Raw genomic sequence first — 23,520 nt, 5'->3', positions numbered from 1 at the left:
GAAGTGAGCAGGACCAGGAAGATATTGTATCCGTTATCATCAACATCGTGTGATGATCAACTGTGAATGACTCAGCTTTTCTCAGCAACACAAAGGACTCATGATGGAAAGCTCTCCACATCCATATAAGGAACTATGGAGTCTCAATGCAGATCAAAGCATCGTTTTTTCACTTACTTTAATTTTCGTGGGTTTTTTCCTTTTGATCTGTTTCTTCTTTCACAACTGTGACTAATATGGAAATAATTTTACGTAATTGCACATACAGAAGTATATGAAATTGCCTACCATTTTAGGAAGAGGGGAGGAAAGGGATGGAGGGAGAAAATTTGGAACTCAAAATCTTGTAACAATGAATACTAAAAATTGTCTTGACATATAATTGGGAGAAAATACTATTTAAAGAATAAAATAAAAGGCTGCTCATTGGGTAACCCCAAACTAAACAAGAGATAGGCCAGGTTCTTTCATGGGAGGGCCATAGGCCATTGGTGGCGCAGGCTCGATGGGATGGGGAGAGAATGATTGACGGCATTCGGCCCTTGGCAGCCGTCTGCCTTCATCCATGAAGATGGAGATTCCTGCCTGCAGGAGGCTGCTCCCTGGGCCTCTCCACTGTCCAGGGAGGGGCCGTGAAGAAGGGCTAAAGTCAGTCCCTCCAGTGGTGCTATTGACTCATTTCCGAAAGCAGGCCTCAAGAAAAAGCTCCTCCTTCCTAATGAAAAAGAAAGTGGATGGCTTGAGGGGGCAGGCAGCCCAGCAGGGTCCTGAACGACAGCCCCCCGGGAGAGTCACCTCCTCACTGCGGCCATTCCTCTACCGATGGCCACTGTTCAGAAGTCAGCAGAGCAGAGCCCTATTCAGGAAAAGCCAAGGCCCACAGAATACAGCACAAGTGAATGGCACCACAGCCACGGAAGGTCATGACACAACTCTCCTAAAGGTAAAAGCAAAGCCATGCCCATCTTCACTCACCAGAGGTCTGGTTCTGTCGAAAGCGCCCATTGCAATTTTGAAGCCGGCGCCCTCCCCAAGGAGGACATTCTCTTTGGGCACAATCACATTTTCAAAGACAATCCCCCTGGTGTCTGAGCAGCGCTGGCCCATGTTTATCTCCTGAAAAGGACAGTGACAGCCAAAGACATTTCCTAAGGAAAGGTTTGGAAACTATTTACATACGGTGTCTGATTTCTTAATGGAGAAAGCTCTGGGAAAAGAACTATAGGTTAATGATTTAGTGCTTGCTCAAAAATAGATAGGCTGTTGCTAAGTCGATTTCTGAAGAACAGCAAATATCCTGGTGGAGAGAGTCCCAATCCACAGGGATCAGGACAGCCTCGAACAATGGGCCCAGTTTAACAGGAGCCAATGGAAAGTCATAGCTAGGTTACCGATGACAAGCGCACACGTATGGGATGACGGACGTGGCTCTAGGTGGTCTGCAGGACCCAGGGCCCTGGGCTTCCAGGGCCTTCTTCTCTGGCTCCTCCCACTCACCCACCTTTTTGCACTGGCATTCCCCAGGCCTCAAACACTCCCCCTCCCAGCCTCCACCTCAGGGAGTCTCTGAAGACTCAGCTCACATGCCACTTCTCCAGAGAGCCTTTCCTGATCCCTCCACCAGCTAGAGCCATTTCCTCTGAGGTCCTCCATCTCGTGTATTCTCATTTATTTATGTTGTCTCCCCCATCAGAACGGAAGCTGTTGGGGCCAGGGCAGGGACTGTCTGCTTTTTCTCTGAAACCCCGGTGCTACTCAGGGGCTGCTGCAAAGGGAGCACTTGATAAATGCTGGGTGAGTGACAACTGACCTCGTCAGACCCTATCTAGAGAACCGTGTCCTGCTATTAACGCCTCTAGGCTGGACAACGCTAAGCCAGCCGGCATGACCAAAACTGCTGGAGGTGACAAGCCTACGAGTACTCAAGACACGTTTTTCAGATCCGACTTTGAAAAGTGGGGAGGATGATTCCAAGAAAGAGGTCCTTGAGAAGACACCGGCATCTCTACCCATCTGCCTGCCTTTCCATCTATAAATTCCTCATCTGGGAGTCAGCGGTATTCTTGGTGAAAGGGAGGACACTGGCAGGCTTTCCCACCTTTAGAGCCACACTTCTGACAGAGTTTAAGAAATGCACAAGCGCTTTGTGTCTACACAAAGCAAATGCAGCCTGGAGTCTTCTCCTCCCCCAAAGTATCTTCCATGCACATGTCTAACCACTAGATAAGACTTTTCAACAATCCTCTGATCAGGAATACTGAACAGGGTGTGACACCGGGAGATGTGTGCTCCCCAAAGGCATCCCTCCATTACAATTCTAGATTTCCTGGGAGAAGGGTTGAGAAGGGATTCCCTACTGATAGCGCCATTCCTCAGAAGCTTCTGTTGGCCTCTCATCCACCCACTTTCAGAAGACTGGGCTTCCAACACTCTGAGCGTCGGAGCCAGGGGAAGGAGGATGTTGCTTGTCTCGATCATGGAAGCTGGACGGGTCCCTCGTGGAGTCAGTGCATCAGTGCAGACTTAGGACAGAGATACAGATGAAGGAGCTGGGCCCAGAATGTAAAACCACAGGGAGGACAGGCTGGATTGTTCTGAGGACCTGACAGTGCTTTGGGGGACAACGCTTCTCCACTTAGACGCCATGACTGAGAACTAGGGACCATCTAGTGTCAGGTGACCGTGGCGGGCGGGTGTCCTGGGCACTGAAAGACAACCCAAGGACGTATGCTGGGAAAGAGAGGAAGGCAGTTCAGGCAGCTATGGGAAGGGAAATGGCGGGTCACTAACAAACAAGGGGAGGGACCCCAGTGCCAAGGAAGATCAGCAAGAAGATGCAGGCAAGAGCCTCCTAGGATAAGAAGGCCTGCGGAGGCCATGGTCTGGCTGGTGGAGGGAGGGCCCACACTTAGGAGAGATCATGGATTTATCCAACTCTCCAGCTAAGCACTGGGGAAGCAGAACATACTCTGGGGGGTACACCCATCATGCGTTGGGGCTGGAGACCATGCCTTTGGAAGATGGGCTGAAAGAGCCGGGCCTGTTCACCAATACCAGGCTTCTCTTCATTCCAACCTAAGACAACCCGTGGTGGTGAAATGCCTCATTTATTCTGAATTATAACTAAACCCTTTGTGGCGTCTGCATTTTACCTTTCTTCCGATCTGGACTCCCGGGGTGTCTGCCTCTACAATAAATCCAGTGAAGGCTTTGCTGGCAGGGGCCTTGGGATCAGAGTCAGTCCGAGCCAAAAGAAAATACCTACAAGAAGACATGAAGGACTCATCAGGATTGGGGCAGCAGCAGAGGGAAGGCAAAGTCTCTGCTGTTCCAACCAGGTCGACGTGCCCATGGCAGAAAGGGTTCCCCATGCCCAGAGGTGACACCAACATCAATGCCCGCTCACGCCTTGTGGGATTCGTGCGTCAAGTGGCTTTGTTTTCCTTTTATGTAGTGTGAGTGTGTCGGTATGCTCATGTGCACACAAATGTGAACACGTCTCCCCAATACAATGTGAATGCCTAGAACCTAACAGGCATCTGATGGATGCTTAATGATTGTATAAATATCTTTTCACAGAAACAAAAACCAAATCCTTTTGGCTTCCTTGCTGTGGGCTAGTCAGTTCGCCAAAAGCCACAGTGATAGATTGGGTCGCCTTTCTTGTACTTTGAACTTGTGACAAGTTCAGGTTAATGATGGTCGGGGGGACAAGGGGAAGAGGGAGAGAGGAGACAAGGATCTGGGAGTTTCCATAAAACAAGGTGGAAGGGAGGGCAGCAGCTACTTCCATGAACGCACCAGTTGGCTTTTCCTCCGTTGGTTATCCACATCTTTTGACCATTAATAACATACTCATTGCCTTTCTTCTCTGCTCTGGTCTGTAAACCAGCCACATCAGAGCCTGCTCCAGGTTCGGTTACACAGTAAGCCTTGAAAACAAAGACATGAAAGTAAGGACACATCAATGGTGAAACATGACCATTGGGAATCCCACCACAAGCACCATGTGAGGAAACAGACCCTATCATTCTAAATCAAGATCTTAGATGGGCCTAAACTACTGAGTTAAAGTTATCAAAGAGTTGGTGGGCACTCCCTCGTCCAACAGGTCTAATGTGGCAAACTGGCACATGCCAGACCCTAAAGGAGATTGTGTAGAGGCCTGTGACAACATTAAGCCTTCTCTTTTCTTTTTAGGGGGATAGTCATTTCTGGGTCCACCTGTCTCTAGGCTGGATTCATCTTGATAAGATGCTGGTGTCAGTGGACATCTTGCAGGCAGATGTATGAGTGCATTCACTGGCCAGCTGTGTCCATCTCCAGCACTGTGGCCCCGAGGCAGATAGGCCTCTTCCTGGCAGACCCTTTCTTTCATCAATATGGAAATGTAGTGTCCAAAGATAAGAAAGGGCACCCAAATCCTTCAGGGACTCTGAGCCTCAGGCCCCTCATCGGTGCTGCTGTGCTCCCACTATTCCGTCACCACCTACCGGTCCTCGGCCCTATCCACAATCCTGTCCTGCCCTTCCCAGCTCATGTTGTCTGCCCTCTCATGCCCTCCTTTGGCATCCCTGACAACAAAGTACAGAGTCACAGCCTTTGAGAGGGGGAAGGGACCTGAGCAGGTGCTACTTCAGAAGCTGGGGCTACTTTTGTTGTGGCCTTTTGAGACACTCACAGGTACTGCATGATGAGATGACCAGGTTCCCCATGAAATGTCTACCATTGCTTTGGGTCCATGACCTTTAAAGAGGAGGCCATCTGCCCTTCTCCAATCTGTGGGCCCACTCCTACTTCCCTTATTCATTCAACCCTTCCTGGCAGCAACGGCTTATTCATTCCATCGGTCACTTCTCCCAGTAACGAGAGAAGGTGGTGTGAGCGGGCCAGCTAACTTCAATTCACGAAGGAAGAGCTGGGTTCTCTCTGACTGCTTTCTCTCTCCTGGGTATAAACTCCCTGCTAGGCATTTCTGTTTCTTCATTTTCACTGAAAAGGCCACTCTCCTTGGAGGAGAACACAAGCCAAGTAGTGGGGTGCCTCTGCCCTCTTCTTGGTTTGAGCTATCACCACCTCATCCACCCCAGGCAGAGGGCCTCTCATCCTCTGGCCCCTTCTCTCCCAACCTAGCTTCCCACACCTCTTTCTGTCGGCCTTTGATGGCCCCAGCTCTGAGCCTTGGCACTCCTGACTCCTATTTCAGAGGCCCACACCACGCTCTTCTCTTTTCCCCTTGTTCCTTGGCCTCATTTCCATCTTCTGGGGAGTTCCCTGACCACTGGTCTTTTCCAATCTGGAACCATACAAAAAAAGGATCTAAATTGCTACTAATTAGATAGAGAAACACAATTTATACCTAGCAAAGAAGCAAAGACGACAAGTGTTCAAGGAGCGGTGGGAAGACAGACATCGGAGTGCCACTGGTGGCCCCGTGAATGGGTGCAGCCATTCCGCAGAAGACAGTCTGGCATGATTAAGCAGCGCGTGCCCTCGGCCTGAGCTGCCTTACTGCTGGACCTCTGCCCAGAGGGATCAAAGATGGCGAAAAGACCGCGCTCTGCACAAAAACCCACAGAGCAGCTTTTTGTGGGGGCGACGCCTGGAAATCTAGAGGCTCTCCTCTGACTGAAAAAGTGCTAGAATAAGACAAATGTGATGGAATAAATGAGGAAATGGAGGCTTCCACAAAGACACGGCTGGGCAAGCCTTCTATAAACTCACAGACCCGAGTTCTCATGAGATACCTGTAAAGCACGCGCTTTGGCAGAGGTGCTAAATGCGTGCCGCTGCCTTCTCCCCCCCTCACAATGATGTGATTGCTCCGGCCTGCCCCTTTTCTACTCAGCCTCTCCTACCTTTGGCCTTTTCCCACACACTCTTCCCTCCCTGGGTCTCTTGGCATCCTTCTCTCCCAGTTCTCCTGCTCGCTCCATCTGTCTCCCTCACGGGACCATCCTTTACCCATCAAGGCCTTCTCTCTGACCCTCTCCCCTTCTTCCCTCACCCTCCTTCTGTGGCTCTGATGATCATATTTATGCCCATTTCCCACATCTCCCCCTTGATCTCCAGGCCTGACTTCCACTGTGTGCCAGGAAGGTTTCCATCCAGGCATCCCCTTGGCATCTCAGACCTGGCACATTCAGAACAGAACTCGAGCTTCTCCCTGAAATCCATCCTCCCTCCAGACTTCCTCTGTCTGGAGCACTACCAGATGCCCAGATGTGTGGCCATCAAGTGATCCTGGACTCTTCTCTGTGAACTCTGATATTCAATCAGGGGTCGAGTCTCTGTCCTGCCACCAGAAGGTCTGAGCAATGAGGTCTTTCACTTCCTCAAGAAGTTCTGGTCCCTCCCCAGGCTTCTGGGATAAAACACAAATTGTGGTGCTGGGCACTGAAGTCTCTCTGTCTCTGGGATCACGTACTATTCTACCTGGGGCAGTCTAAATTCCAAACAAACTGCTGTCCTTTCTTACTGTCCCTCATACATTGGATTTTATCTTCTGCCTTTGAGGTCTTTGCAAAGCCCCTTCTCCAAACCTGGAATGCTCAGCTAAGGCAGGAGGCCCCCCCTCCTCTGGGGGCCCCTCCTGGCCACATTGGCCACTAGCGCTTTCTTCCCGTCCCTGAAAATACCTCATATTTACTGTCTATATTTTCTCATGTTGCTCCCCCCTCAGCAGAAGGCAACCTTCTTAAGGGAAGAGCCAAATTTACATGTGTTGTTTCTGAATCTCTCTGCACTCACTGGGCACACGGCACGCACACCCGCTGGTCTGATTTAGTGAGTGTCTCTAATGTGTACTGCTGTCCATCTCTTTCTTTACATTCTCATGGCTCAGCCCTCTTCATCTGGACTACAACAATGCCTTCCTAATCAGTCTCTTTGTCTCTGCAGCTCCCAGGGAATATTCCCAAGAAAAATGCCTGGTGATGCTGCTCCCGGGCATGAGAATCTGTGGTGGCCCCTGCCTATTCTCAGCAATAAGGGCAGGCAGTATCGATCTCAAGGCCTTGCCCCAGCCCTGTGAGGACTTTACAGATGAGAAAACTATGGGTCAAAGCTAAGTGGTCTGGCTCGGCTGGAGCCAGGTGGTAGACAGTAGTGTGAGGCCACGCAAGAGGCCCTGAGTGAAAAGCGACTCAGTAAGCTCCGTGCTTTAGGAATGGATGATGGGCTGGAGAGGAGAGGGCTGGTGTCGGAAAGACCAATGAAGAGGCTACTGCAATAGTCCAGGTGCAACAGGCAGAACCAGGAGCTCCTGGGTGCTGGCCGTGTGCCTGGGGAAACACCTTGGAAACTGATAAGCCGTGGAAGTGACGTAAAGGGCTCAGAGCCAGTAAACCCAAGGGACTAGAAAGATGAAGAAGTTTAGGAAGAGGGGTGGGAAGAAGATAAGATGCTCTTCTGGACACATTGAGGCTGAAATGCCTCAAAACATGTGCAGGTGAGAAAAGGGCTAGACAGACCCATCTAGCAGGCATCGGAACGGAAGCCATAGGAGCTGACGGAATCCCAGCTGAGTATTCACTCGGGATGGCCTTGAGTGCTGGAAACGAACTGGGCAGACACCTAGAGCAGAGCCAGGCCCAGAGTGCCACCAACACTCTGGAAGGAGGAGGGGAAGGTCAATGTCGCAGAGGGAAAATCCGACTTTTCTATTTCTCTTCCAAGTGCCCTGAACACAGTGGGGGCTGAATAACTGTTTGCTGACCAGAAAGCATTCTCTAAGCAGCTTTAACACGTTGCAACTCTGAAATGTCCTGTACAGCTTGCCGGTGTCTGGACTCTTCTAGAGATGGCTACTTCACAATCCTCAGGACCAAGAGTGCCAAAGCTAAAATGGTTATTCTGTGGAGGCCCTCCCCAGTACCCAAATGAGCTGCCTGTGCTGCCAGAAGACGACCTTCCCAATGAATCCCCAGGAATCCTGACGTACGTGCAAAGGCAGTCACAGAGCCATCCTATTTTAAGATAGCCCTGCTTCATTATTCAAGGACGTGCCTGGAAGGAAGGCCGGCCCATTATGGACACACAGAGTCGTGCCCTGGCACACTGAGGCAGGCCTCCTTCCTACGGCACCAGCTCTGCCCTTCAGAGGAGCTCTGGCACAACATGTACAAGGTCACACTGGCTGAGAAGGCCAGGCACCGCCACCACGTTTCCTGTCCAAAGAACTGCCCTGTTTTCCGGCTTCATCAGGGTATGACATGTTCCACGTAAATGAACTTTAAAAAGTAAACTTGCATTCATAACAAAAACTATCTTGAACTGCAACCATTTGAGCAGAAATCTTCCTAAGACGCTGAGGGCACCTCAGCAGCCAATCCGAAAGCTGCCCAGGGAAATGAGAGCCGTAAGGGATCAGGGATGGGCATTTCACAGGTGTGCGTGACTGGTCCCAGAATCCCCGGCCCGTATGGGGCCCACAGTGCAGCTATGGCTTTGGAGAACCAGGACACCCATTCCCAGGAGGGCTTTGGGAATCACGGCCCCCTACTCAGGCCCAGGGGTGGGGGGGTCAGCATCCCTCTGCTGGCACAGAGCTCCCTGTAGCGGTCATTCCTGGCAAAGGCAGGCAATTCCTGTGCTCCCCAAACCAGTACAATTCTGGCCCCCAGGAAAGCATTTTTACCCCTTTCAGTAAATAGAGCAGCTGAATGGCTACAGAAGCTCTATCGGGCACACTTCAATGAACAGACCAGGCGTCTGCATGTCTGTTCTAGTCAGTAAATACAATCATCTCCAGGCCAAAGGCCTGATTCCAACAAGACAGCACGGACACGCAAGGACGTCATGGCAGTCAGGTGCCGCCCCACAAAGCAGAACCAGGGAAGAAACAACCCAAGGCCACATTAGTAAAAACGTGGCCCACACGAAGTGAGCAGCAGAGATGGCCGGGAGAGCCATGAAAACCCGGGAGTCCCCCGACACCAGCCAGGCTCTCTCCTCCTCCAAGTCTCTGATGATGGGTGGGGTCCCTACCCCAGCCCCCCAAATCTTCCACCTCTTCCTAGGTCCCTCCATCCTTAAAACCCCCAAACCTCATGAGACCTGCTGTCCAACCCAGGAGAAAGCTGTCTCTGGGCCTTGCCTCCACTCCCTCTTCTCTCTTCAGTCTGGCTTCTGACCTCGTCACTCAAGTCACTCAAGGCCAGTGGTCACTTCTCAGTCCATGTCCTTCCTGGCCTCCTGTAGGCCTCTGGCCCTGCAGGTTCCTCGCTCCCATACCCCCTGGAGTCTCTCTGTACCCCCAGAGGGCTGCCGAAGGGTTCTCCTGAAGTGAAGATCTGACCGTGCCTCTAGGATTGCACACAAACTCCTCTGCTCCGCTTTAAATACTTTGCCCTTGCCCTCACCATCTTTCCAGGCCCCTGGTACGGGCATCCCTTCCCCCCAGCCCCCCGACACATACTGCAATCCAACCAAAGCAGCCTTTTCTCCATCTCTAACCCAGGGCTCGGCCTCTCTGGTTGCCACACCTTTTCTATGCCCATCGGCCCTGCCCAGAATACATTCTCTTCCTTCGATACACAGCACAGGTACCGACTTCTGTGAGGGGCCCTTCTTCATCCCCACTGTTTGTGCCCTCCCTCTCTTCCAAGGCCCTGACATTCCTAAAAAGAGGTCCTCCTCATCAGACTAGGTGTTCTTGGGGGCAGAGACCGCTCCAGCACCTAGTGCTGGGCTCAGCACACAGCAGGTGCTTCATAAATGCTTGCTGGATTGAGCTGGGAAATTTCATCTGAAGTCAGATGGCCCTCGCCACTCCAGCAGCTGTCAGGGAGACAAGCCCAGAACCCCAAGAGCTGAGAGGCCCCTCGGTGAGATCACTCTGCAGCGTGGGGTGCTCCAGCATAGAAAGCGCTGGACCTAGCATCAGGAAGATCCGAGTTCAAACCCCGTCTCAGATCCTTCTTAGCTGTTTGCCTCAGTTTCCTCATCTGTAAAATGGGGGTAACAACAGCAGCTCCCTCTCTCCCAGGGTTGCTGTGAGGCTCACAAAAGATAATTGTAAAGCTGGTGGCCTGGTGCCTGGCACACAGTAGGGCCCTGTACAGCTACTACTACCACTACTTTCGTGGTTCTGTCCTGGAAGATCAGGTGCAGGGTTGGCATTGAAATAATTCAAGAAACGCTGATTAAACTGTCCAGACAAGAGAGTACCCCAAGAAGCCCTTCTTTCTGGGTACTGGAAACAAAGTGGAGACCACAAGAAATGGAGTGTGGCGCCCGCAGGACTGTGGCATGAGAAAGGAGGAGGAGCAAGAACTCGCAGGAAGATGGGCATGAATGGATGTCGAGCAAGGCGAGCAGGGCCACAAGAACGCCGGACTATGAGGAAGCCTGACTCCCAGACTCCTCCTGGCCGAGGAAGACGGGGGACCATGAGGGTAGAGCGCTGGACGCACAATCGTTCACACCGAGCTCTCCTCCTCCTCTGTCACAGGGAGTGACGCCTTCTCTCTTGAGTGATGAGGATCACAAGTCTTCCGGTGCTTGCAGACGTCAGATCCAGGAACGGGGCACTCGGTCCTAGCTGGGCCCCCCATATATCACAGGAATTCAGAAGCAAAACCTACATGGTCAGGGCCACATGACAGACCTCCCACCTCACCAGCACACAAATGAGTGAAGGGTGAGTCTGATTCTATTCAGGTACCAGGCTGATGAAGGAATGAGCAGAATTTCTGGAGGGTCAATTTACATTTCAGCCAAAGCTAGAAATGACAATAAAAGTTCAATGGCAACTGTCTTGGACACTAAGAGCATGACGGAATTTGGGAATTAGGTTAGATCTGTCTACCAAAGTGGCCAAGCCAGGGCCTAAAACCCTTGCTGCTCTAAATGATCATCATGAAAATCCCAGCTCCTATTTCTAGAGCACTTTCAAGTCTGTGAACTCTCTGGGGGGTGGGTACTGTCATGATCCCCACTTTAGAGATAGGGAAAGTGAGGCAGGCAGTGATGTGACTTGTCCAAGGCCACACAGCCAGCAAGGATCCGAGGCTCTATCCTGACGCTAGGCCCCTCTCCCCCATGTTAAATATCTAACCCTAGAAACCTGTGAAGTTGTTCATTCTAAAACCCTAAATGACAAGCCCAAATCTGATCAAATACTTATAAGTAAAATTTCATACTGGCAAGCAATTAAGATACGATTGTGCTCCTGTGACGTCTGGGGACAGACCAGACAGCAGCAGGAGGGGCCTTCACATCACCTTGGCCTTCTTCAGCTGAACAACTTTCAGCTTCAGGCTCCTCCCTCGCACTCATTCAAGAAACAGAATATGAACCGCCCCACCCTCAGATGATGAGACAATTAATTATAGGCCTCCCCTCCCAACCCCAACAAGGGCATTTCCCTCTTGTAAAGCCATATTGTCATCCAGAATGCAAACTGTCGGGACTTGTGTGTGGCTAGGAACAGCAATGAAAGGTCCCAAAGCCCCCCTCATTCACGCTGCCCTCAGGGGCTTCCATTTGTCTGGATTTGCATTTTGGAACACTGGGGTAGGCCCTGGGCACTGGGGCACTGGACAGCGTCCAGACGCAGCAGCCAGCAGGCAGTGGGGTGGCTTAGCTCGGAGCACAGCGGGGAGCTGCCATGTACATGTGGAAGGCCCCAATGGGAGCTGGGAGAGATGGAAACCGCGCAAGGAAAACCCCCAGCCCCTGGTGCAATCCTCCGGGGCAGAATGGGCGGAGAACGGCCTGATGGCCTCCCAGCTGCCTTTCACCCTCAGCTTCTGTCACACTGTTAATTATTAAGCAGCTGTACTCCAGGGCACTCTTATCACCATTCAGGCAATTGGATTCAACAAACATTCAAGAGAGACTTGTCAAACAGCTCCTGGACCCACCAAGATAGAGCAGTCTGCTGACCTCACCTAAGGAAGTGTAGGCCTGAGGTCTTTGCCCAGTATTTTAGAGCGGAAGGCTGAATGCCCCGGGGGAACCTTTAGGAAAGGCACTTGGGAGGGCATCAGCACATGGGGGCCACAGGGGCCCTGACCGAGCAAGGAAGCCTGGGGCAGGGCCTGGGAGGGTATCAGGGGTGGTGTCCACAGTTGGACCACCCCCGCTCATGATCACGGAGAGTGTGTACGTGTGCGCGTGTGTTGGGGGAAGGGGGGTTAATGCGGGCCTCCCTAATCCCACCGATATTCTGGCTCACAACAGCTTTAAGGACATTTAAGCAGGCGGGGCTCAATGGAGACACAGAGCTGCCCTGGGAGCCAGGAAGACCTGAGTTTAAGTCCTGACCCTAGAGAGGTCACTGGACCCCTCGGTCCTCAGCCTCAGTGAAGAGAAGGTGCTGACCTTCATGCCAGGGGACATTTCTTTACCGGGGAGCTGCCTGCACCAGGCACGATTCCTAACCTTATCCTAAGAGATGCCGAGGAGGAGGCTTCAGGCCCGAGCGTACCACAAGACACACTGGAGAAGGGAGGGGCGATGCGGGTCTGAACTAGAGGAGGGAGCAGGGGAGGGCAGAGAAGGGGTCGTGAGCAAAAGCAGACTGCCCCCCCATCCCATCACTCCTGAAAACTTCCAAAATTCAGAATTTATGACCACTTGACCAGCAGCTGGTCTGACGGCCACCACAGACAGAGAGATGACGAGAGGGATCTAGTGTACGCAGGAGCTCAGCCACTTCAGAAACACTTACTGACATACAACTCACATCGTCATTCCTGCCTAAGTACTTCTCCCTGGGATGTATTGTTCCCTAATTCTAGTAATTCTATTTGCTGGTGGTCAGTCATTTTTCAGTCCTGCTTGATGACAGAGTGGATTGACGTTTCCTTCTCCAGCTCATTTTTACAGATGAGGAAACTGAGGTAAACCAGGTTAAGTGACTTGCCCAGGGTCACACAGCTAGTTAACTGTCTGAGGCTGGATTTGGTCACAAGAACTTGGGTCTTTCTGGTTCCATGGCTAGTGCTCTATGCATTACGGCACTACCTAGTGGCCTCATATATAAATGACTTCAAAACAATGACATTTCTAAATCTCTACTTTCTTCACTGATATGAGTACAATGGATGAAATGTGACTGTGTCTGCTGCCTCTCCCCTCCAAAGAACAATCAGGCATGAGATTATTCCAGAAGGTTCTAGAGCCCTTGAGTGTGTGGGACTCCCAAGCGAGAGCCTTAGCCCAGTTTTGCACTCAGGTGCCATTTTGTTCGTCGGCTGCTCTGCTGCTAAAGGAAGGTAGGAATGAGCACCTTGGGAGGCATCCTGGTGGAGTCCCAGGCCAGGGTCCAAGCCCCACTTCTGGGGTCTTCTCAGTGGCAGCCCTGTGGGCCAGTGACAGCATGCAGACTAGAGGTCCTCAAAGGCCCCACTCAGCTGCATGCTCAGCATAATGCCATCAACTATCCCAATTTTCAATCAATGGATAGCTTTCCATGTCTGAATTTAATATCAATCCCTTGTTATTCCAAAGATTCCAATCCCATTACACACACACACACACACACACACACACACACACACACACACACACACACACACACCACACACATTAACCCTCCAGCGCTGCCTACAATGACTGCGTCCAACTGGTGCTGAGCAATTTCTGAAATGTGTGTAAGGGTGAAATGGTTGCAAAGGGAGTGGAGGAATAGACTTTGGGGGCTGTCCCTAGATTTCTGGCTGTCTGCCAAGACCCGCAGTCCTGTGTGCAGAGGGTTACTTTGTAATTCACACTACAACTGCAGTAACTATTTCTATCTGAATGACATTAATGACGAGCAGACACTAATGAATACCGCCAGTGAATAAATGTACTCACACACATCAGTGGCTGCTCCGTCATCCTCCCCAGATACTTCTTTCGTTGCTGTTCATTTCCCGCGATGATAACAGGCATTTGCTATGGGAAAAAAGGATGCTTTTAAAAAAGGATGGTGTGCCACTAAAGATGGAATACGGAGACGATCATTCAAGCCCACGGTCTGGGAAGGCATGCCTGGCCACATCCCGGGCAGTTCCCAGGAGGACAGGCCAGGCCCTCTACAGAGTCAGAACAACAGACAACTTTCCTAAATGAATCGTGACTAACGCTTCCTGCTCAAACATGTGGAACACCCGCTCCAACAGCCTTGGGTAATAAGAAGAAGGCTTGCACACGTGGCCAGGTAGTCTGTTTTCTGCACTGTGGCTGGTGACAATAAGCCGCGAGGCCGCTGGACTCTCCAGGCCTGAGTTTCATAAAAATGGCCAAAGTCACAGCAAAGTCACACCTCCCATGAGGCCGCCTCTTCTCATGGAGAGGAGACTGGGCAGCAGAGCAAAGACACAGGCTCCAGCGCTGGCCAGGCCACACCAGACAAAACCAAACTGCTAAATGTAGTGCAGACACCCCAGGCTGGGCGGTGTATCCCAAAAGGTGCCCAGAGAGGGCAGTCTTGAGATGGCCACAGGGGAACACAGGGATCGATCCCCCAGGAGGCCCAGAAGCAGCTGAATTCTTCAGCCATCAATCACAAGTGAAGTTCAGGCCTATCTAGGATGCTAGAATATTTTAAGTAAGAGCGTATGATTCAAAACCCCTCTGTGTTATAAGAGACTGTGGGAGTGTAAACTTTCAGCAGGCCAAGCACTATTAGAGACTACAATATAAACCCCAGAGTGGAATTTATAATCCCTGGGGTCTAAAAACATCCCTTTCCCATTGATACCTCTCTCTAACTTTGGAATGTGCCAATGGGAAAGGACTTTAGAAATGACATTCCAATGACCCACACTGTCCAGTGCAATCTCAAGAGCTTCCTTCAGATAGTGCCGGGCCAGGGCTTCCTCTCCCTGCCCCTGCCCCCTGTTCTGTGGCACAGTCACAGCCAGGGTCACTTACTCCCAAAGAATTCCCTTCGATGGCAGTCTGAAGGCCCGTGCACCCATATGCCAATTCTTCAGTAATCAGGCAAGCATCGAAGCTCCCAAGGCCAAGGCCACCTGTCAACATTGGAAACATAAATAGGGAATGACACGCCAGGGCTTCGGAACACAGGTTTGGACTAGAGGAATTACTCCCAATGAAAACAACATGTTTGCGGAATTAGCTTCCAAAACAGGTGGGGCCCTGGCACAGCCCAGACAGGAAGCAAGGGGGACAAAGGTCCCCACCTACCACAGCCAGGCTGGGCTCACTGAGCAGTTTTTCCGGGGCTCTGTGTGGCAGAGGCAGGTGACCACGGCTCAGAGCCCCAAGACAGCGGAGCATGGAATCCCAAGATCCAACCAGCAGCCCCTCACCAGCCACAAGTCTGAGCCTCAAGCTTCCTCAACTTTACAGGGGATCACAGATGCAGGGTCTCCAAGGTAGTCTGGGAAGGCCAGCCAGCAGAGGTCCAGCATGACTCCAGGGCACACAGACCACACGCTCGTGGGCCTTCCGTCCTCTGGGCTGCTGTTTTTCTTTCCTGTCTGCTGATGTTATTTTCCATGGCAGGGATGCAGGGCCTACCCACAAGCCCACAAGATGGCACCCTCTGGGCATGCCTGGGGGCCCACGTGGGCCACTCTACTGCTGCAGTTGGTAAAGTGTGGTTCCAAGGAGATGTGGTAAGGCCCAAGGGTAAGTCCTTTCTTATGGCCAAGTGCTCCATCCCTGCTGTGCTTCCAGGGGTTGGCACTAGACTCCAGCTCCCCCTCCTCCATGGAAGAGCACAGTGGAGGCAGGACCAGATGCAAGGCTTCTGGCCTCATCTTAGAAGGCCAGGCTGCCTCCGTGATGGAATAGCGCGGGAGCACTCAGTCACCGCCTTGGCAAGCTGTCTTTCTGGAGATGAAAACTCGAATCCCAAGTCACAGCCAATGAGACATGACAAGGCCCTCAATGCCAGATACGCAAGGGTGCATTTTCTGCAGAGGGACCCCACCTATGGGGTTTGATACACACTCTAGCCTAGCCATATGACACAGAAAACAATGGCCAGAGCTTTCAGAAGGAAACTTGGACCAATCCTGTTCAGCATCTCAGTCACATCCCCCTCCAACACCCCTCCCCATGCATTATGTGTCCTCGTGCCTAGGAGCGAGGGAGCCCCAGCACTGTGGTTAGGGAGGAAGCAGGCTCTCCTTGGGGCCAGGCAGTTCCCTAAGACTGGGGACGGCAGAGGCCTTTTCCTCACAAGGTGATAACATCACAAATTTGGTCAAACGCACTGTAACCCGACCTAAAACATGTGTCTGTAACCATTTGGTTACTTCAAAGGGAATCATTCAGAGCCAAAGCATAGGTGACTCCAACTTTGGACCTCCGACTTGGCCTAGCCCTGGTACTCGGTTACCAGACTCCTACTCCTAAGCTTCCTTGGGGCTGGAAGTAAGCCTGCTTCCTGAAGGCTGCAGCAGCATGAGGTCCCCCCTCTGGCAGTGCCCACACAAAAACGGCTTAAGGCTGTGAGTATAGGCAAGTGTTTCTGCTGCCTGAGGAACACTCTGGGAAAGATAAGGACTCAGGTGGTAGGGAATGAAGTGGGGGAGGGGAGTTGTCTCTGGCAGGTTTATTTTATGACCACAGGAACTTCTACAACCATCTCTGAGAAACAGAGACAGAGATGGAGAGACAGAGACAGAGAAAAGAAACACACAGATAGAGACTGAGAGACAGTCAGAGAGAGAAAAAGAGAGACAGAGAGAATGGGAGAGACAGACATAGAAACAGAAAAAGAGACAGAGACAGAGAGACAGACAGAGACAGAATTTCAGAGGGAGAGAGAGAGAAAGAGAGAGAAAGGGAGAAGGAGGGAGGGGAGGAGGGATGCGGAGACAGAAATGAGACAGAGACAGAAAGAGATCTAGACAGAGAGACAGACAGACAGAGACAGAGAGTGTGTCAGAGAGAGAGGGAGAGAGAGGGAGACCAGAGATACAAACAGAGAGACAGAAAGAGACAGAAGGAAAGAGAAAGAGAGAGAAAGAGACAGGGAGGAGGGAGGGAGGAATGGGGAGACAGAGATAGAAACAGAGAGAGACAGAATGTTAGAGGGAGAGAGAGAGAAAGAGAGAGAAAGGGAGAAGGAGGGAGGGAAGGAGGGATATGGAGACAGAAACGAGACAGAGACAGAAAGAGATATAGACAGAGAGACAGACAGAGACAGAGAGTGTGTCAGAGAACGAAGAAGAGAGACGAGGACCAGAGATACAAACAGAGAGACAGACAGAGACAGAGAGACAGAGACAGAAGGAAAGAGAGAGAAAGAGAAAGGGAGGAGGGAAGGAGGAATGAGGAAACAGAGAAAGAAACAGAGAGAGACAGAAAGAGATAGAGACAGAGAGACAGAGACAGAATGTCAGAGGGAGAGAGAGAGAGAGAAAGGGAGAAGGAGGGAGGGAAGGAGGGATACAGAGACAGAAATGAGACAGAGACAGAAAGAGATCTAGACAGAGAGACAGACAGAGACAGAGAGTGTGTCAGAGAGAGAGGGAGAGGGGGACCAGAGATACAGAGACAGAAAGAGGCAGAGAGACAGACAGAGACAGAAGGAAAGAGAGAGAGAGAGAGAGAAAGGGAGGAGGGAAGGAGGAATGAGGAAACAGAGAAAGAAACAGAGAGAGACAGAAAGAGATAGAGACAGAGAGACAGAGACAGAATGTCAGAGGGAGAGAGAGAGAGAGAAAGGGAGAAGGAGGAGGAAGGAGGATACAGAGACAGAAATGAGACAGAGACAGAAAGAGATCTAGACAGAGAGACAGACAGAGACAGAGAGTGTGTCAGAGAGAGAGGGAGAGGGGGACCAGAGATACAGAGACAGAAAGAGGCAGAGAGACAGACAGAGACAGAAGGAAAGAGAGAGAGAGAGAGAGAAAGGGAGGAGGGAGGGAGGAATGGGGAGACAGAGATAGAAACAGACAGAGACAGAGATAGAAACATAGAGAGAGAGACAGAGAGTATGTCAGAGAGAGAGGGGGTGGGGACAAGGAAGGAGGAAGGGATGGGGGGACAGAGATAGAAACAGAGAGACAGAGAGATAGAGACAGAGAGATAGAGAGAAAGAAAGGGAGGAGGGAGGGATAGACAGACAGAGACAGAGAAAGTGTCAGAGAGAGAGGGAGAGAGAGGGGGACCAGAGATACAAACAGAGAGACAGAAAGAGACAGAGAGACAGACAGAGACAGAAAGAAAGAGAAAGAGAGAGAGAGAGAGAGAAAGGGAGGAGTGAGGGAGGAATGGGGAGACAGAGATAGAAACAGAGAGAGACAGAAAGAGATAGAGAGTGTGTCAGAGAGAGAGGGAGAGAGAGGGGGACCAGAGATAGAAACAGAGAGACAGAAAGAGACAAAGAGACAGACAGAGAGAGAGGTATTGACTGAGACAGAGACTGGGATGTCAGTTAGGAGTCTTAGCAGAATGCTGGTTCTCAGTGTGACCTACATGTTCTGACTTAGTCAAGCCTGGCAAACAGCAGGCACTCAACCAGCAGTTTCTGAGTGGAATCTGGAGCTGCCCTCTAACCTGGGCATCACCATCTCCTGGGCAGATTCGTGAGGAGGTGCAAACCACACATCTGTCTTCTTTTTCCTGCCCGTTTCACCCTGACAACTGAACAGTCATTCAAAACAGGCAAAAGAACCAGCTCACCACAACTCTCTGGAATGTGCACGTTCATCAGCCCGAGCTCCCAAGCCCTTTTTATAAGGGGAACAGGGTACTACAAGAAAAGAGTTGGGGAGAAAGTGAAAACACTGAGCCAAATCCCACCCTCCTCCCGCGCCACCCATGCCTCTGGTGCCGTCCAGGGCTCCCACACTGACCTCGCCAGTTCTGTCGTACTCAGCCGCCACGGGCATAATCTCTTCTCTGGCGAACTTTCGAGCTGTGTCTTGGAATTTCTTCTGCTGCTCAGTGAGCTCTACGGGGAGATCAGTCAGTAAAAAGGAGGCCCACAAGGCTGGCCTGGTAGAAACTCTGGGTGTTGAAAGGGCATGTACATGGTGCAAGTGTGGTTGCCTGACCAGGACGCTAATGCAACAGGGCGAAGAAACCACAAACTGAAGTGGGCACCTGGGCATCACTGGTTAACCGGAGCGTGCACCTCCCCTCACAGCCCATCCCGGATTATCCTACACCCAGATGGGCATGGAGGTGAGGTCACAAGACAGCAATGCACCAAAACACAATTCTTCTAATTACTGCTGATCAGTACTTTTCAGTCACATCCAACTCTTCACGGCCCTATTGGAGATTTTCTTGGCAAAGATACTAGAGTGGTTTGCCATTTCCTTCTCCAGCTCATTTGACAGATGAGGAAACTGAGGCAAAGAGGGCTAAGTAACTTGACTAGGATCACACAGCTAGAAAGTGTCTGAGGCCAGATTCGAACTCAGATCTTGCTGACTCTAGGCCCACTGTACCACCCAGCTGCCCCATTCTAATTATTACCATTTCACAAAACAGAGACTCTGGAGTGTTTACTTAGTGTTCAGGCCCTGAGATGTAGACAAGTACAATATATGCCTTCAGGGGCCATCTCTCTGGAAAGTGATGATGAATCAGTACAATCGATGTCCTATGTCTCACAGGAAAACAGGTTGATACTTAATCATCGCTCCCATACACAGATCAGCAGATAAAGAGGCCTGGCAGCGAAGGGCAAGTGTCACAGGAAGGAAGCCTCACGGAAAGAGGACAGCTGGATGCCCACCACCTGCAGGGGCCTGGACAAGTCACGTGACCTTCATGGGTCCCAGTTCCTCCATCTGTGAAAGATGGCATAGGATGATCCAAGAATATGAGAATTCTCAGAATTCAGACAGAAGGAAAGGGCTACGGAGGAGGCGGCCCTTCAGCAGGGCCTGGAAAGACGGCAGAAAAGGAAAGGACCCACTGCAGGCTGAGAGCACAGTGTGCACACACAGCAGTACAGAGACGGTATGTATATACTCCCCAGTATGCCCCGGGGCCATGAAGAGATGTGGGGGAAAGACAAGGAGAGGAAGACCACGGAGGCATTCATGCCAGGCTAAGGCCTCGGGAGCTCTTAGATTAAGAACCTAGGGTGTTCACCTGCAGAACACCCAGTGTTTAAAGAAAAAAGACTTGTGCTCCACGACGGAGGGAGCAGCCCTCTGCACCCCAAAGACAGTCCCTGCAGGATTATTTGAAAGAGAGAATCTCTAGTTCAGACAAGCTTTGAATGAGGTCTAGCACACTAAAATGGAAGTCTACATATAAAGGATTCATACAGAATTCCTCCTGTCTCTTCAGGCTCCAAACGCTGAACTCACTTACAGCACAACTGATGTCAAGCATGTAATGCAGAACCCTGGACACCTCCCAACTGTTTCCATTTGGACTGGAAAATTGACCAAGAGACCAGCACTTCTCTCCTTCTCTACACTGATCTGATTCTTTACTGGCTCAGGATCTACTTAGGGGCTGACGTGGCCCTGAAAAACCTGCCTCTTCACTACAGCAGACCAACTTGTACCACGCTGTTTATTTGCAAGTAATCACTCCTCTCTTGGCCTGAAATCTCTGACCAGGGCACCACCCAGTCTGCTCTCATCACTCAGCACTGGTCATTCCCTTGCTCAAAAAGCCACAGTCCTATTTCTTTGCTTCCTTATTGACTCTGGGGAGGCAGGTGTGGGCCAGAACAGTAGAAATGGAGGCCCCAGGGGCAGCTAGATGGTGCAGTGGATAGAGCACCTGCCCTGAAGTCAGGAGGACCTGAGTTCAAATCCAGCCTCAGACCAAACACTTGACACTTACTAGCTGTGTGACCTTTGGCAAGTCACTTAACCCCAACTGCCTAAAAAAAAAAAAAAGAAACAGAGGCCCCAGACTTGCCACCTTGCCTTTGGCCTAATGCCACACTTTGACCATCTCTCTATGATTGCCCCCAGCCCACAAATGATGCTCCTCCAGAGGGCCAGGATGAAGGCACATGGACAGAAGAGAATGTACGCACAGAGGGAAAGAGGCTGGCTTATCCCCACACACCCAAACATCAGCCACATCTGATCCAAATGCTCTCACTTCATTTTTGTCCTCTTTTCTGAAATTCTACCGGAGATTTATTCTGCTTAATACAAGTCTTTCTGGAAAAGTTGGAAGATTATTTTTCACACCTTAGTGTGAATAATCTCAACCAGACTGCCTGCTTCCTAACACCTGGGTGACAGATAATACAAGCCGGCAAGTTAATTCTTCCAGACATTCTGTCTACTTTATGGAGGGGGGAGAAAACCAGGGCTTTCTGACTCCAAGTGAACTCTCCCCACCATCCCAGACTCCTGCTCACACTGACACAGCTCAACCCCCTTTAACCCCCCCCAGTTCTCAGTCACCCGACTTCCTGAGTACTCCTCAGTCCACTTCTGGCCTGGAGACCCTTACCTGCATATTGTCTCCCCCATTAGATTGTGATCTCCTTGAGGACTAGGACCTTGTGTTTGCCCTTCGTGTACTCTCATGCACAGGGTCTGGTATACAGTAGGTGCTTAATACATGCTCATGATACTACCCTTTTCTGCAGAGAGCAGAGATGCCAGGGCAACTCACATGGGGGGGGTATGGAAGTAGAAGAAAGAGGGTGAAATGCAAACCACTATTTTTGCTCAAGTGCAGATTTCCACCCAGGAAAAGTGGGAAATGAGGTTCTGCTTGCCCATGGGATGGAGAGCATGAGCTCCTCCAGTGAGAGCCCTGGCTTTCCTCCCCTTTGCAGGCTGCCCCAACTTGCTGTGCCAGGGGCTCCCGGAAGGGGAGGGGCCCTCCCCACCTCTCTGTCACTTCCTTGGGCATTTAGGATCAGGCCCAGGTTACTCTAACCCTAAATTCGCATTGGGCGGAGCCTGCCCCCATTCCCAAGGACTTTGTGGATCTCTCCTGGGGCCAGGTTAAATTTAGTGAGGGCAGGAGCCCTCAGTTTGGTAAATGTTCATTGACTGACTTGGACACTCCAGCTTGAAGGCTCTCATCATTGTAAGGGAAACTGTGAGCTCCCAAAAGCAGTTTAGACACAAACTCCCGATACATCGTGATTCCGGTGCGGGTCTGGGTCAGTAAGCCTCCAGGATGTTTGCTGGTGGGAGGGTGTGGTTGCGGCCAGTTCGGTCTTCATACCAGGGGCGGAGAGGAGTAGGTATATCCGACCCAAGTACCAAGGGCTGGCTGCCAGACACAGACACAGACCCAGACCCGATACACAACAACAAAGACACATGCGTGGGCAGCAGCCAGGAAGATATTGACCAGCCCAGGTGATATTTACCAAAGTTAAAACCCGACAGCGCCTCCGGCTTGGGCTCAGTCTTGCTGTGCTGGGACCTCCAGAAGCCTTGTAGCGCCTGTCCAGAGAGAAAGAGACGGTGCTGATCTGGCCGCCGCAGCGGGGAGCAGGGCCAGGGCCAGGGCTGGTCACGGTCCAGTTGCCCCGGCCCAGGGGCTGCCCCGGACAAGGCGCGGGAGCGGACACTCGCCTAGGTCTGCTCCTCCCTGGACCACAAAGCACCGCTCGCTTCTGGGGATCTTGGTCCCCGCGACCTCAGCCCATCAGCCCCCACACCTACACCTGGGTGGCCCTCGGCCACTTTCTAGGCAGGTCCGGCTGTTTTCTGGAGGAAGCCCCGCCCCTGTCCCTTGCTGAGAGCCCAGAGTCCGGGCCCCAAGGTCACCACCGGGGTCCTCCACCGCCCCTTCCCCGGGCAGCCAGCGCCCGTCTTCCCCGTGGGCATTTCCACCAGCCTGAGGCGCCCAAAGGGCTGGACGCTGACCGCTGACCTCTGACCTGGGGGCTGCCCACGCATCTAAGGCACCTGCTGGGGAGGAGAGCTCAACAGAGGAGGAGCGGGAGGTCCCGAGCGACCCCCGCCCATCGCTGGTGGATCTTCAGGCCAGGGCGGATCATGTCCCTGCCTTGGGCCTCAGTTTCCCCATCTGCCAAAGGCAAGGCTAGGTCTGTGCTGCCTCTAAGGGTCTTTTAACTCCTAATCCTGGGCCTTAAGACTCCCTTCGGCGGCCCTTCACTTCCTGCAGTCCGGGGTCCCGGGCACCCCAGGTGGGCCTCGGGCGGAGGCGGACGCAGAGAACTCTGGGGGGCGCTGGGGAAGGGGCACCCCCATCCCCCCCGCCCCGGGCCCCCAGGCTCACCCGGCCCCCGCGCCTCAGCAACGCCGCTGCCATAGCTCCGCCGCCTGCGCTCAGACCCGCTGCTTGGCAGCCAACCTCCCAGGGCCAGACCTCCAAGGGCTAAGTACGCCTGCCCCGCCCACCGCGGGGAGGGGGAGGAACGGGAGTGGGCAGGAGGCCGCCGGGGCACGCCCCGTTGGGCGAGGAGAGTCAGAGCTCCGCCCACTTTGGTCCCACTTTGGAGCGAGAGACCCGCCCCACCGCGGGATAAGATTGGATGGAATGTGGTAAGGACACACCCACCTTGGGAAGAAGACTTACCACCCCCCACCGCCCACCAGAAGTGATAAGCACATTGGCTGGACTCTCGTGGGCTCGGATTGGACGAGGAGAGACCGCCCTTCTTGGGACTGGAGCGGGGCGAGA

The 23,520-nt window shown here is 52.1% G+C and overlaps 1 protein-coding gene across 1 annotated transcript in view; it reads right to left on the bottom strand.

The window, feature by feature from the left end:
- Positions 1-23,225, bottom strand: part of ACADM (acyl-CoA dehydrogenase medium chain) — a 29,225-nt gene extending 6,000 nt beyond the window's left edge. The window contains exons 1-9 of the mRNA XM_020968534.2: positions 23,116-23,225; positions 22,238-22,313; positions 18,774-18,871; positions 18,601-18,670; positions 14,869-14,969; positions 13,807-13,887; positions 3,802-3,932; positions 3,153-3,261; positions 976-1,116 (exon numbers count right to left, since the gene is read on the bottom strand). Coding sequence (XP_020824193.1) covers positions 976-1,116; positions 3,153-3,261; positions 3,802-3,932; positions 13,807-13,887; positions 14,869-14,969; positions 18,601-18,670; positions 18,774-18,871; positions 22,238-22,313; positions 23,116-23,148 — 840 coding nt within the window. The 5' untranslated portion in view covers positions 23,149-23,225. The remainder of the gene's footprint in view (positions 1-975; positions 1,117-3,152; positions 3,262-3,801; positions 3,933-13,806; positions 13,888-14,868; positions 14,970-18,600; positions 18,671-18,773; positions 18,872-22,237; positions 22,314-23,115) is intronic.
- Between the last annotated feature and the right edge of the window lie 295 nt (positions 23,226-23,520).

The sequence above is a fragment of the Phascolarctos cinereus genome, unplaced genomic scaffold, assembly GCF_003287225.1.
Source record: "Phascolarctos cinereus isolate Bilbo 61053 unplaced genomic scaffold, phaCin_HiC Scaffold_5;HRSCAF=322, whole genome shotgun sequence".
Lineage (NCBI taxonomy): Eukaryota > Metazoa > Chordata > Mammalia > Diprotodontia > Phascolarctidae > Phascolarctos > Phascolarctos cinereus.
The sequence above is the reverse complement of the archived record's forward strand: the minus strand, read 5'-3'. Positions and strand labels throughout refer to the sequence as shown.